Below are 15,867 nucleotides of genomic sequence, written 5' to 3' on the forward strand. Positions count from 1 at the left end.
AGATGAGTTTGCACATCTACACATCTCTAACAAAAGAAATTGTTTTTATTTTGCATTAATAGTGTATGTCTTTACTCCTAAGAGTGTCTGAGATTCTAAAAAGCTTTTCTCGTAGTGAAAATAAAATCTGCAATAAAAATCTGTATGCTGTTCCCTGAAATTATTGAATTTGTTTGATTTTTTTTTTTATTAACTTACCAGGCTTGTGCTTACAGAAATAACTTTTCCTGTATAAAATCCAGTGTAACACTATCAGAATTACCACCATGCACTTCCAGAAGGAACTGGACGTATTATATAGGACGTGACTCCAAAAGAAATATCTTCTAGGCAGATTCTGCACAAAATGAGTTGCTCTGCCTGTTCTGGTTGATATCCATGGGTGGGCACACCTGTAAGCTTTCATTTTCCTGCTTTTTCTTGATTATTCATTGCTTGACAAATAGACTTCAGTTATTTACTTTGTATGTGCATGCATTCCTGTTGCCTGCTTCCTATCCCATATTATAAAGTTTCCTTCATACTAGCAAATGAGCTATTACTGAAAATTTTCCACAAGAAGGATTTCCCATAGCTAGTATATTTAATTTATGAAAATTGTTAAAGCAAGTTCATTCACTCTTCTAACATAAATTAACTGTTTCATGTTTACAACAGGGTGTTTTTCTGATGGTTCAGTCATGATTTAGGGTTTGGGTTTTGGTTGTTTTTTGCTTTCTGGTTTTTTTTTAAGTACCACAGTTAGACCAGATGATTACAATACAATCCTGTCATAGTTTTGAACAGTGTAGTAAGACCTCTGCTGGCTTCATGAGATGCTATAACATTTTCTGACTGTACTATATAGAGAAGAAGACTGATGAAAACTGAGCTATAGGAGAAGGATTCCCTTTCAGTGGTCTGAAAATCCCATTCAGTCATGCAGAGCTGAAAGATGCTAGTGCCTCCAAGTAGCCTGTGAATACAGAGCCTGTAAATGCAGGTGGGTTATCTTCAGCAGATGAATGCTCGTTTTATAAGAATGGTGCATTTTCTTGTAGTTCATTCTGGGTTATTTCTACCAAAGGCATTGAAATCTAGGGAACAGAGCACACTTCAGCATTGTTGAATGCAAACTGAAGATGAAAAATTAGTATTAAAAACTGACTGGCTTCCAGCAAGCTGTTTGTCTTTGTAAATACTTACAGTAATGGTTAAGGTCCTTTGGTGCACCACCCTAAATTCTTTTGGCACAGAATTCTTAGCATGTTTTTGACTTTTTACTGGGTATTTCTTTTTCTGTCTAATCCAATGCTGGGTTATATAGCTGCATTTTAATTTTTTCTCTAATGAAACTATTGGCAAAGACTGCATTTGTGATTCTAAACTTAATTGTAGAACAGTTAGAACCTATCTGGAAGTACTACTTAGCCACTTTTATTAATACTAAGAGTGGGATAAACTTTGCACTTTGCATTTCAGAGGCATATTTTTATGGAAATTCCTAGACATAAAAAAAAGATTAAGTAAAAATCCAGCTTCCAGTCTGTCATAACAGAAGTCATAGAAGAAGCTTTTTCAAGTACAAGTAATTCTATATCTGTTTTTTCTGTGCCATGTCAGTCTCCACCTCCACATTCATTTGTTCATCTTACCTTGTGGAGCATGGTGGGAGGAGTGGATTATAGCAGTGAACATAGTTTATTCATACTAGTATCCTCTCACAGTAGAAGCAAGTAATTTTCCTTGTAATTTAGACAGTACTCCCTTTCAGATTCAATTACAGTAAAGCCTTCTTGCTAAAGCAGTAAAGTGATGTATGCCTGAAGCTCCAAGTGCATATAGTGCTGTGCATTTTGACAAAATTCAGTCACTGAACTGAACATCAGTGCTCTTCATGGTATTTAGAGAATTTGTTCATATGTGGGAGAAGATCTAATCTCAAAGAAGACGTTCTTCACTCCCTGCTCCCACCCCAGTAATTTAGCTGGTGGAAATGCCTGGGGATGAAATCTTCCATACTACTCCATCAAATATCTCAATTACTCTTGTCAGTTAATAATGTGACACTGAGGGAGATGCCTGACATCCTGTGACTTCTTTAAAACTTCTTTAAGCTTTTGGAATAAAGCAAATGAAAACATGAAGTGCAGTTTTTCTTTATCTGGATGCCATCCAGCTGTTTCTTATACCTGAACTAACCTGGGTGTGATCCAGTTTAGGAAGGGTCACAGAAGTTGCTGTCAATACTCAGTGCTAATGCTGGAGATTGATGACAGGCATTTTCAGGTTCAAGATTCTTGTTGCCTTTCTTAGGAGAATTGTTTACACTGTTACTTACAGCATACCTGTTAGAGCCAGGGGGCTTTTTCTAAATGCAGTGCTAATGCTGTCCTTACTTCACTTTATTCAGAATGTTCTTTAGTTACTTGCAGCCTAGACATTTTTGAAAAGCCTTTTTAAACTCGTAGAAATATTTGGCATTGGCCAAATACTTTAAATCTGTTCATGCCCTTTAATTTTTGGATTTGGAAAGACACTGAATAGTCTATTTACCTTCTTCATTTCATTCTCCTGAGTTTCTTGCCCAGGTTAGAAAGCTCTGATAATAGTGTCTTATTAGCACTGAGCTGTGTTTTTCATAAAACACTGTTACAGCTCTAAGGTGTTACGCTAAGTGATAATAGTTCAGAGCTTATCACTGTGTGTGCAGTGATAAAATGCCTTCATGGTTTGCTGTATTTCATTTAGCCTTTTATCATTTAATTAGCCATTAAATCCTTCTGCTGGTTTTGCTTGAGTTGTTTGTTGTTGTTTTTTCCTGAATAACACAGAATCATCAACAGATTTTGGTGTCTTGGCATTAGCCTTTTTTTCTTTCATTGACATATGTGTTAAATTACTTAGGCCTTATTTTATATCCCTGTGTGTCTAAATTGATAATCTTTCCCCTGGGAGAATAAAAGTTGTGTTTTTCTTATCTTAATATTCTGTTTCTTAATCTCTCACTTTTCCATGTAACCTGCATTCTAATTTGTTTAGAAGACTTAGGTGAGAAGCCTTGCCTCCCTACCTTTAGAGATGTAAATATGAGCTGGATCCACCTGTCCTACCCAGTCCTTAGTTGGAGGAATTACTTAACATATGAAGTTACTTACTACATGTATTTAAAATCATATCCTGTTTTTGACTATAGGTTTTTGGGATGTAGTTGAGGTCTTACTGTTGCTTTCTGGCATTTTTGCTGCTCTGTTTTTTGTCCGTGTATCTTGGTCATGTTCAAACAAAAGATTAAGGAAACATCATTTGGAAGACTGCCTATTTACCTTTGCTTGGCTCACTTTGCTGGGCCACATTGATAAAATTTTCACCTGTGTCAACTGTCAGATCTTCTCATTGCAATACTGAAAATGGTTGCATGTTTTTCTGGGTGTGTGGAGGTGTGTTCCCACTGGGTAGGACTGAACATACCATTTTGTTGTGCATATGCTTAGCTGTTCCTGACTGTTTTCAGTCACTTCTATACTATAAAATGAGAAGGCCAATCCAGAAATCTTGTTTTGTATCTTGTCATCTCAAATCCTTTATTTTCCCCAGCACATGGGTTTTATCCTCCTACTGCACATTCCTGCCACTTCTTTTTTGAGCCCAAATGAATGCATGAATTCATGATCATATAAAGTTTGTGTGCAATACAGATTTCCTTCATATTCTTAGTGTGGGTGTTGCTTAATGCATTAATCTTTTGTTCAGTAGAGTTTCTATGAGCTTTAATATTCACTTGTAAAACCTGTAATTTCTTTTAAACTTACATATTTTGTATGAGTGCTTCATTGTTGCTTTCTGAGAAGGTGCTTTCAGTTTTCCTTTTATCCTGTTCTCATAAGGTTTTGGCCTTTTCATTCAAAGCACATAGAAGTCCCCAGCTTGTGCTTGTTTAAAATAATTATTTGTTTAAAATAATTATTTGTGCCTGATAGCATGACTGTCATGGGACTGGCCTCCAATAACTGTGTGAACAAATAAAATCTTAAGCTCAAAAGGCATAAGAAATTGTAACCCATTAAAATACCTTTTTTTTTTTTTTTCATTTTTTGATTTGTTATTCTCTCTTCATGGTCTTTGACCTCCTGCTTAATCTGGAATTGAGGTGCAGTAGCTGTGACCTAAGAAGAAAGCTGTGTGCACCTGGCCAGGGGGTGATATTAGCAGGCAGGGGGCTAAAACTCCCTTGAGCAGTGTAAACACACTGCTGAGAGCTTTAATGTGTTTGTGTTGGTAGGAAAGTAAATCTACAAACACTTTTATTATTCAGCATGCACTCTATTGATTCTTTCTGCCTGAAATAACTTCAGTAGATTTTTTTGAAGGAAGGCAGTGATTCCTAATGTTTAGAAGAGCACTGAGAAAATTGAGGGTGTTCTCTGTGATGGATGTGTGTGTATTATCCAGTTTGTGTGCATATATATACATTTAAAAATCTTCCTTTACATGAAAGGACTATTATATGCCTTTAAAAATTTCAGAATTCAAGAATGGAAGTGTCATCCGCACTTAAAATGTCACTTAAAATGCCGTGGTTTTGAAGCAGTGTTTGTCTAAAACATTTCTGCTAAATGTATGATCAGATACTTTGCATCAAGTCAACCAACTGCAGTGGTGTTCACATGATGTGATTCAGTTGTGTATGTTAAGGGTATTGAAAGAGTTGGGAATCTATTGCATCTATTATTGATCTGTACTAGAGTGCTGGGAAGGAAATCTTATGACAACCCCAGTTTACTTTATTTGTCTTTAAAGTCTTTTGCATTGAACAAATTTCTTACCTAGATTATATAAGTTCTTTCTTCAAAACCCTGTATGAATGTTGAAAAGTTGGGTTTTAGTCTTCAATATAGTCCAGAGATGAGGTTTAGATATGTTATTTAATTTTTAACCTATAATGGCATCTTCCTTTTGTGATTTAAAATTTTAAGCATTGGTATCTTAAAATCTCACTTGGACTAATCCCCTACTGTGGATTGACTGCCTTTTTGTCAATTTAATGGCTAAATTTCTGAAATTTCTGAATTTTCTTATTGTAAGGAACAATAATTGCAGCCCAGCAAAGTATTTAAAAAACTGAAATGTTTCCTTTTTAAACATCTATTTCTGATCAAAATCTAACAAAAATAGTAAAAACATTCCAGCAACAAAGCTGGAATCTTACTTTATATGGCCAATGGGCCAAGTAATGTGTAAAGCTTCAGAAAGTAAGCCAGTTTGCAACCTCCCTACATAAAGACTTGTGTTTAGACTTTTATATTCTGAGTATTTCTCCTGGAGATGTAAAACATACTTTTCACTAGGAAAACTGAAATTGCTGTGTAGTCATGTTTGGCCAGTACCATTGAAGTCTATCACTTAATAACAGGCAGTTTTAGCTTAGTCTTCTGAATGTTGTGTAACTGAAATGCATACAGGTCTTTATGTAATGACCTGTTTTATTGTTGTGAGTCTTTTTTAATAAATGCTTTCATAAAATAGGTTTTTTGTAGACAGCTTTTACCTGTTCAAAGAAAGGCCTGGATAGCAAAAATGGATATTTCTATAGGCTTTCCAAGATTTAAATGCTTTCTGTAGTATGATGACATAAATGCAGCAAAGTCAGAATTGTATCTGCATCTTACTTCGCAGATGAAAAATTTTTTCAGTCTTTTTGTAGTGAAACTGAGAAAAATTAAAGTAGGCAGTCTCATTTCAGATCTTAAACCTAAGACTTTATCACACAGAATAAAAAAACAAAACTACTAAAATTTAATTAATAATGTCATTGTTACAATATCCATTAACTAATTTGTGTTCAATGATCTGTCTCTGGGAAGGTAAAATTAACTGTATTGGGAACTGAATTATTGAGCAGCCTGATGATGAACTAAGCTTTACAGTCCTGAGGTTCTTGGTGGCAGGGTTGGAACTACAGCAAATATTAACTACTAAACACCCTTCTAGACCCCTGGTCTTGATTTCTTTTATGAATGCTATGTGCTGTCTTAAACTTTTGTGCTTTCTCTTGCCTGCTTTCATTTGAATGACTGCAGTGCCTGTGAGCCTTGGATAACTGATAGACTTCATTGGCTTGTATTAAAGCACTTGACACAAAACAGCTAGTGAAGTCTATTTTAATTGTCATGAAATACATATGAAGTATTGCAAGATGAGTGTTCCTGTGAGTGTTCTGGAAATTTTTATATTCAAGACAGAGTAAAATTTGACATTAAAAAGGCATGAGTTTTTAGCAGAGCTGGAAAATAAAAGCTTCCACTGACAGAATTTCCATTGCAATACTCTTACGTGGGAGGAATACACATCAAGACATTTTCTGACTAAAAACATGCTTAAGAACAAAGGTGATAAGTTACAGTCATCACTTCTTATGGTATTGTTATGGGGGCTGCATATACTCCTGTGTAGTTGTTTGTTCAGTGTTGAGCTGAATTGAAAGAATGTGTTAGCCATCCTTGTTCTAAAACACACTTTGTGTTTTGGACCTTTTACCTTCAGAAACTGACCGATACACCTTCTGAAAAATGAGATTGATAATGGCAGCCATGAAACTAGAGTCATTCATGCTTGACCCGTTTAATTATCCTCTTGGCTATTTTTTAAGCAAAGGAAAAATATTGCTGGTTACAAGAACTGTATATACTAAGATACTCTGAATTTGATCTCGACAACCTGTTCTTACACCTTTACCCTACAACTACAGAATAACCCACAGGCATGTTTTTAGTTGCAAATCTGTTATTTATATTGATAGATCACATGAGCAAATACATTGAATTGATAACTAGGTGGGAGGGATTGGGCAGTAGGTTGAAAATACCCGAACAAATAATAATGTTTTTTTCTTCTGGAAGTCAGCTCTGTTATAACAAACATTTCAACGAGTTTACTTAAATAACACCTTTTTATTTTCTCATTGGAGGAGGTAGTTTACCATAAGGCTGCACATTTTAAATTTTTCTTTTTCTCCCATCTTTGCAAATACCATTATGTACTGTTAATCTTCAGTGTAATTGCAATAAAGTAACTATAACCTGGTGTTGTAAAACATTCCCATTTCATTTCTTCAGCTTTCTGTTGAAGTACCTTTTCTTACCTAATACATTCTCCTGAGCAGGAAGAGCTAAAAAGGGTCAAAGCTTTGCTATGCTCTTATATGTGCCAAGTGGAGCAGGACAGAAAGGAAGAGACTTTGCCATAAAAGCTGCCAGAGAACTTCCTTGCTTATTAGGGTTTTTATCAGTTTAGCAAACTGTTTTCTGTGGTTTGTTGTTTTTTTCTTATGTGTGTAAATTCCACTTAATTATTTAGAACTGACTTATGGATGGTGCCTCCTATATTGTATCACTGAAATATTTTGATGTTCTTAACTGTAGACAGTCCTGAACAGAAAAATAAATTGGTATTCCTAAGTCAGCTAGTACTAAAAATTTGATGCAAAAGGATTTAATGGATTTGAAAGCACAGGAGGAAAAGTACTGCCTTACCCAGCTTGTTTCATTTGAGTGGGGTAGGTAGGTAAATATTTCCCTTCATTCAAAAAAATATGCTCTTTCCTGTAACTTCCTGTTTATTGTTAGAAGAGAGCCCCTGAATGATGTTTGCTGGTGTTAATGGTGCCATCTGAAAACAAGCTTCTGACTTGTTTAGAGTTCAAATTATGTTGGTTATATATCAGGGCAAGGAGATTAAGTAGTTAATTTTGCTAGGATGCTGTTGGCCTATTTTATAATAATATTTTTACAGCTTTTTGAAAAGACCAAGTACTAAATGAAAATTATTTTTTATTATATGCCTTGTTTAGCCAGGCAGCATGTTACTATCTGGCATTAGAACTTTTCCAAGTGGAACTTGGCAGACAAAACTCTGACATGGTGAAGAAGAAATCTTATTTCATGGTTTGCTCTTGTTAAATGTATCCATTTTAGTGAAAGTGTTGGCTTGTAGCCTGTTCTTCTTTGAAAATGGTCCCGGTACCAGGGATGTTAAGCAGTGCAGTAACCCTGTTCTTCAGGAGATCATGTGGAACGGGATTTATTTCTTCCTTCCTTCCATCTTCTGAAGAGGAGCTGATACTGCCTGGCCTCTCAGCTGGCAGGGCTGCTGAGCAGCTTCTGGCATTGCTGCTGCCAGTCAGGCAGGGACTGTAACTTGGAGTGGGTGCCTGAAAGTTTCCTACATCTGGAAATTGCTTCCCAAGCACATTTTTCATGCTGCCACTGCCCTCAGGATGTAGCTCCAGAGTGTCCCTTGGGGTGTTTGTGTGGTAATATGGTCAATAGGGCTCAGACTTTGGTGTTTAGTATAGAATTTGGGCCTACCTTTCTAGGTATAATTTTAGGTTGGTTGGTTAGTAAAGCTGTAACTCTAAGTCAGTGGTCAGTTGTCCATTCTTACCCAACTTAAAACATAAAAGTTGCACTGATTTTTCTATTTAAAATTTTTCCAAACTAATTTATGAGAAGTCATCTTATAAAAGAGTAGCAGTCTTGACCTTCATCAGCTTTGCTGTTAACTAATTCTTTATTCATCATATAACATGCAGCATGAGGTTGTTTACAAACACTGGATATCAGATACAGCTCTCCAGTTTTTCTTTATGATTGACTGGTGGAGCAGTATGATGCTTTTGAAGAAAACCAGTTAAGTCTGTATGTGTTCAGTAGCTGTGAAAAAAGAAAAATAAAAGGTGGAGTGTGGAGCAAAATTAAAAAAAACCCAAATGTAATTGTTGTTGGTTTTTGTAAGCTCCAGAGACTGAGGGACTGAGCTTTCAAATACACTGTTTCAAAGGCTGATTAATTTTTCAAAATTATAGAAAATATTCCAGTGCTAAATGGAGAGACTGACAGGTGAAAGACTGAAGTGATATCAAGAAAAGAATAGTAATAGTACAAAAGCTGATCCAGATTACATATTCCACATATGCTCATATTTGTTGTAATGAATATTCCATTGATAAATGAATTTTGTGGAAGTAAATGAGAAATTGTAAACTGTGGCATGTACCAAATAACAAGGGTAAATATGCTGTAGTACAATACTGAGATGGAGAGTCAGTATTGTACTATGTTAATTTACACTGTTCTTGCAAGACCCTTGTGTTGGATTTTTTGGTTATGATAATTTAATTCTTGAACCAATCATACAACAATGATTTTTAAAGTACTTTAAACTATTTCTTGTAAAAATTTTTCTTTATCTAATTTATAGAGGGTATGAAGGATGAACCTGAAGTGCTCTTTGAAGAACTGCTTGAGAGGGCCAAAGCTGGAGAACCAAAAGCACAAACAGAGGTAATTTTATATGGTTTTTGTCTGGTCTTGTTTGCTCTTAATTCCAAAAACGGCAGTGCCTGCCTCAGGACTATTATCTCTTCCTCAGTTGAACTGTATCTGTTTAGATGGCTAAACTATTCAAAGAAAGGTGATGCCATATGGTTTCTCTGCCTTGAGAAACCTTTCTCTGCTGCTGCCTTGAGAGTGTGAGTGGTATCAGCTCCAACTCTTTAGCATGGCAAGGGTACAGAACTAATTTTGGGTTTTTTTGCCTTTTTTTTTTTTTTTTTTTAAGAAGAATGTGTGAAGCTGTGCAGATAGGGACAGTTGAATGCTGTTGGTTCAGCACTACACTGTATACAAAGATACCAAGGCTCTTAGGCTGGACTCTGAAGGAAACTGCCATGGAGGTGCTTTAGCTTGGACAGAGTTTGGTTACTGCTGTTTTGCTCCTATACCATTTCTCTGTTGAATTACACATTTTAGGAAAGAAGCCCCTCATTTGTTGAATTTAACTGTGTTTACTTCTTGGCAGATAAAATTGAACTAATAATACTAGTTCTATCCTGAATTTTTTAGCATTTCAGGTTTTCCCTTAGATTTTAGAAAAATTGTACCACTTTTCCATCACTTGTATAGTATAAATAGCTTAAAATTATCAAGAAGGGTTTTAATTTGTGTTTAACTTGGTTGGTGTTTTACTTGAGCATTCTTTTCCAAATTCAGCTTTGATGCCAAATAGGAGTGGTTGCAGTCTCCTATGTACTCATTGATGGTCTGGATTTTTCCCCAGGGATCACCACTCCTATTGTAAATAAAAGTCAGAGGTGATGATGGGAAAGTTATTCTTTTAAAGCTGGTAAAAAAATACATCAGTGCTAATTTTGTTCCCCGTTCCATCTCAACTTGTTTGAGGGGCAGTCTGACCTTGCAGTTGTAACCTGAGATAGTAACAAATTCCTCACTTTGAAACAGCTGGTAGCTTTGTGGAGGATGAAACATTATCCTCAAGGGAATCATTGCTGTAAAATCCATCTTTTGGCTTTATTCCTTCACACGTAAGAATGCAAAGTCCATGAAATTCTTGCAGAATACAATTTCCAGTTGGATAAGAATACTCAGAAATACTTATATAATCTAAGTCTTTGATGCATACATATGTATATAAATGATGGGGGTTTTACTCCTTTGCCATTAATTCCAATTTTACTCTCTTCCTTATCTCTTTAACTGTGTATATTTTTTATTCCCAAACAAGAATAGGATTCTTATCATAAAAAGGTACAGCATACAATTGTGCTTCAGTATGCATTCAAGATGAATTGACTGCCTGAAATGGAGCCCAAAATACAGTAATTTCTTTTTTATGCAGTCACATTTCTTGTTACTTGTGGAGGGGGAATTAGATTTTTAGTTTTTAAAACCTGAAAAGAAATTAATTTCTTCTCTGTGGTTGAATACACTCCTTTAGAATCAATTAGAAAAATGTATTTTTATTTCTCACATTTGTATGAGTATGAACAAGAAGCTGAGATGCCACTTTTGTGCTTGTTAACAATTACAAAGTCAAACACAAAAAAATCAGCTGGTTCAATGGCTTGTAGTTATTACTCTGTGTTTATTCAAAAATAATTCTGCAATGAATGGAAATAAATGCATTTTGAGTAGCTGTCAAGATGTATTACTATAACTTTATATACATTTTTCTTTAATTGAGAAATAATTGTAAGGCAGTTACATAAATGAAACAGCCACAGCTGGAATTCTGTCATGGAGAAAAGGCAGTTCTGTGTCTTTAACCAGAGGATGTCTGCAAGGGGACTGCTTGATGTGACCACCTCACTTAGCAAAGGCAGAGATGGGAGCAACCTTTAGAGAAGTACAGTGTGAGAGTCTGTGTTAAGCTGTTACCAAATATGACTTTACTTCATACTTTTAGCTCATGGGAAAGAGAGAATCCCAGACTCCTTAAATGACAGATGTGAGGTTAACACCTTTTCCCATCCATTCCTCCTCCTTTGACTTCTGCAGGCCAGAGCTTTTCACGTGGTTTGATGTAGGGATTTTACTGTTAAAACCACAGGCAAGCCAAAAAGCAATTCAGTCATAAAAATAGGTTATGCTATCATTGTGCTTGTGCATTAGCCTTTTATGCTGTGACTAGTCCCATGATCAGTTAGTTGAGGTTGCAATAAGTGTTCTGTGTCCAAGAGATCCTTAGAAGCTTAAGAGCTGCATGATTAAGTGCTGCTACTCTTGAAGCTTTGCTTGAAATCTCAATGGCTATAAATATAAACATGCTTAAGAAACATCTGTTCTTGTCAGATGGATGTTATTTGCCATGTAACTTGTTCAAGCAATTCCTTTCTGAAATAAATAGCTGTAGGTACATCTGCCTGAGTCACAGATTACCCTGAAGTTGCTGAAATCTTGTTTTCTTTTTTTGTCTCATACATTCTTCTTGGTGTGCACCTCCTGTTGAATTCTGGCACGATTTTGTAATCAATGTTTGTATTATCTAGTCCAGTTTTCTCCTTATTTCTGTATGGTTTTGGATAGCTTCACTGTGTGTGCTAGTGATTTAATGTCTACCCAATAATTGTGTGGAAGTTGTTGAAGCACTTACTTAAGTGTATGAAACCAGTTAAATGGCTGGAGAAACTGCTTTTACTGGAAGAAGAAAGACCTTTCTGATTATATCAGTGCATTTAATCTACTAAATCTGTTAATTAAGGACCATCTAATTTATTAATCTTTCGACAGCATTTCTTGAGTCAGTTTTAGTGACAGTATCAAATGCTGCAGTAACAAATGAAAGTTTCAGAGAACCTCTCAAACAGAGTTTTTTGTTCCAGCAGATAATATTGTAGATTCTAAAAGCTATTAAGGTATTGCATTAATTGCTTCTAGAATGTAGCTGAAGTATCATGAGGGGGAGAGAGAGAAAGTGCAGTGAGCCAAGCAAAAACATTACCCAGATTCTTGAGGTACGCAGACAAAATGTCTAGTAGTTCTGATCATTTTCTGCCATTTAACTCTTTATTGCCTTGTGTTGTGATAAGCAGAAGTGTTTCATACTATTGCATAAATATATTTACTAGTATATTTTCATATATGTATTAATTTTTAGAAGCAAGAAAGATGTGGGTTTTTTCTTATCTGTAAAACAGTAATACAGACATGAGCTTCACCTGGTTCTGACAGATTCCTGAACACCAACAGTAACTGATTCACTGACCTGGCCAATTGTGTTGCAATTCCTTCTTGCTTCCTGTTCTTCCAGATCTTTCCAATCAGAAGATCAGCTTACAACTGTTTTTCAATGCTAGGAGCAAATGTTTTGACGTTTTGTTCAGAGACATTTATCTTAGCTGAGTTCCAGGGGATGAAAGGGAAGGAGAAAGACATAAAGTAAAGTATATTTCAGTAATTGTAGGAATTTTGTTTCCTATTTATTATAGGTGGGGAAGCACTTCTTGAGATTAGCAGAAGAGGAGGATGAAGAACTTAACAATTGTAGTGCAGTTGACTGGTTCATCCTTGCTGCTAAGCAGGGTCGAAGAGAAGCTGTCAAGCACCTGCGTAGATGCCTGGCAGACAGAAGAGGTATGGGTTCTCTGAGGAGTCCTGCTTGCACTTCCCACATTATCTGAAACAATATTGTACTCATTGTAACTCTGAGAAGAGTGGTTAAAGTATGATGGAAATGATCATGGCAAAAATATGTGAATAGTTGCTAACAGGCTGTTCCAACAGGTAATTTAAAAAACACTAATTACCAATACTGCTTATTAAAGCATTTTTATTAGTTATTTGCTTGAATTTCTTAATGAAATCCACGCACATTCTTCTCATCCTCACCTTTCTTGGAAGCTTCTTTTCTTTGACTCTGAAGAGCAGATATAACCACACACCAGCTATATATATGCTGTTATTTCATTATTTTGTCCCTCTCCAACCTCTTCTGATTGGTCTTGTTCACTGTCTTCTCCCACTTTAAGATTCTCATCTTCTTTCTACTTCCCATGCCCGGAATTGTCTCTTCTCATCCACCAACTATCTGAGCTCTTATGAGGTGGGGGAAAACTCCAACAAAACAAAAAAGAAAAACAACTTTTTTTTCAGTTCTTGGTGCCTTTGCATGTCACCCATGCCTGTCTGCACTACCTTTTGCCTGATCCACTGTGCTTCAGAAGATGAAGCAAGACATAGTGTAATGCATGTCTTGCACATCTTTAAAGTACAGTTTAACCTAAGCAATGTGATTGGATTTGATAAATAATGGACATGGAAGGTCATTTGAGTAATTTACTTAGGTGGTCAGAATATGACTGAAACTTGAGAAGTTTGGGAACTAAACTGAGAAAAATAAATTGTGAGCAGATCTATCATTTCTGCATGAGTGTGGAATAAGTTTGTAATGTATTTTTCTTTTCTTGAGGTATAACTTCTGAGAATGAGGAAGAGGTGAAAAAGTTAACATCTGAGACTGACCTGGAGAGAGCTGTGCGGAAAGCTGCCTTGGTCATGTATTGGAAATTAAATCCAAAAAAGAAGAAGCAATTAGCAGTTTCCGAACTGCTGGAAAATGTTGGGCAAGTTGACAATGAAGGTTCGTTCATGAACTGATTTATGGCATTGATAAAATACAGACTTTTGGGGACAGTACAGCTAGAAGCTTAAAGGGCTTTATGAACAATCAGGAATGAAGTAATAGTAGATGTACAATCTGTTTAAGATAATGTAACTGTCTCAATGACTAACCCTCTTTTAATAACTATGCTCTCTGGACCAACACTTGCTGGAGGTCGTGGGTCTGTTAAGCACTTGTTCAAGTGGCCATATATTTTAAATATACGCTTTTTTTTTAGCATTCACTGTCTTTGGAAAAAAGGGTATTTTATAGGTTTGCTGTATTGGATATTTTTTTCCCTCTAACAGTCATCCTGATGATACCTCTCTAGATGTTTCAGTTTACATATTCAGTCTTCAAGACACTCTGCCACTACAGCACTAAATGTTAGCTAAGGCAGTTCTGTTTCAAATACAGTAACAGGAATATAGAAAACTATATAGCCACTTGTTATCTGTTTCTATGTAAGTTTGTCTTTTCTTACTTCGGGGAAATACCATTCCCAGATGTTGCACTTACTGTTTGATCACATTAACTGATTGCTTTGACTTTCTGTAAACTTCTGTTATTGAAGCAGATGGTGAGAAGCAGCCTGGCCCAGTCCCAAAGTCTGTGCAGAAGCAGAGAAGAATGCTGGAGCGATTAGTGAACAGTGAATGTGAGTGCATGCTGCTGCTTTTAGTCTTGGCCAGTGGTTTTAGTTTCTAGTTTGCTTTGGTAAACAATTTTGTGCTGCCAGACTAAGAATGTGTAGAAGGTTTGGATTGCAATAAACTGATAGTGTCAGTTTATTCTGTGTGGAAAACAAATAACTGATCTGCATGTGAACTCACAGAAGACACCAACCACCATTACAGTCAACTACTAAAGGGAGTTTGCATGTCATTTGTTATTTTTATATTCTTGCCCTTTCAACACTCAAAAGTCTATTCAGCAAAGAAGATTTTCACTTTCAATTTTTTCTTTAGTTCTAAATGCAGTAAGGTTTCTCATTACAGTGAGGGAATGAATTATGCACCAATTTAGTGCAGACAGATCCTTCATTCTATTTGCCTTGCTTCCATTTGCCCTTCCCTTATAATTAATATTTGTCTTTTCATATTTGTTCAATGAATGATTTAGGAAAGATGCACCAAGATACTTCTTTCATTATGTACAGCAGCTTAGTTCATGTATTGTGAAGAATTAAACCCCTTAACACACACAGAGTCAGATTTGTAGACCTAAGTGTGTAAGTTTTGTAAGGTTTGGTGGAGTGGGGATAGAAATGAAAGTTCTTCTTAGGTCTGGCATAACTAAGAAATACTGATGTGCTTTTGGGCTTTTAGGAAGAAAGTCAAAGTAGTTTCTATTAAGAAAATGAATTATTGACAATGCAGCATGTGTAGTTTTTCAAGAACAGTGTTTAATACAAGGTTCAATTACTCATTGTCAGGAAAATCTCAGTTTCTTGAAATGCCCTAAGTCATATTGAATAGTTCATGTGCAATCTAGATCAGTACTTGAAGAGCACTTTCAAATGTCACAAAGCATATTGTTTACTAATACATCTGTAGTTAAGAGTATGTGAAACTAAAGTGTCATACCTGGAATAGGGAGTCAAATCTGGAGGTTTGCAGGTTTAAACTCCTTGAAAGATTGGATTTACATTTCATTAGGTAAATTTGGCCTTTACCTTCAAGGATTGTGTTCAGTACACAGGTGACTTGAAAAGTAGCATTCCTAAGAAGAGTGAAGTATTTTGGTTTTCATTAGCTTTGACAGAAGTAAAAGAGGAGCAGGGACACGTGCCTCTGTGTGAATAAGGGATTAAGGGATGTGAGAAACAATATTTTGGAAAGCAAGCTTACAGTCCTATCAAACCTTCTATGAGACTATGTCAGGTGCTTTCGTGACTTGGCTGCCACTTCTGGCAAGCTAGAAATAATCCTT

General features: G+C 35.9%; 1 protein-coding gene across 4 annotated transcripts in view; it reads left to right on the forward strand.

The window, feature by feature from the left end:
• WFS1 (wolframin ER transmembrane glycoprotein) overlaps positions 1-15,867 on the forward strand; it is a 32,586-nt gene that overhangs the window by 9,908 nt on the left and 6,811 nt on the right. For 3 of the 4 annotated variants that reach the window (XM_056490221.1, XM_056490220.1, XM_056490222.1), the window contains exons 3-6: positions 9,238-9,320; positions 12,764-12,908; positions 13,744-13,914; positions 14,513-14,593. In XM_056490221.1, the coding sequence (XP_056346196.1) occupies positions 9,238-9,320; positions 12,764-12,908; positions 13,744-13,914; positions 14,513-14,593 (480 nt within the window). Of the gene's footprint in view, positions 1-9,237; positions 9,321-12,763; positions 12,909-13,743; positions 13,915-14,509; positions 14,594-15,867 lie in introns of all 4 variants that reach the window. The other variant, XM_056490219.1, reaches the window with a different exon arrangement.

The sequence above is a fragment of the Oenanthe melanoleuca genome, chromosome 4, assembly GCF_029582105.1.
Source record: "Oenanthe melanoleuca isolate GR-GAL-2019-014 chromosome 4, OMel1.0, whole genome shotgun sequence".
NCBI lineage: Eukaryota > Metazoa > Chordata > Aves > Passeriformes > Muscicapidae > Oenanthe > Oenanthe melanoleuca.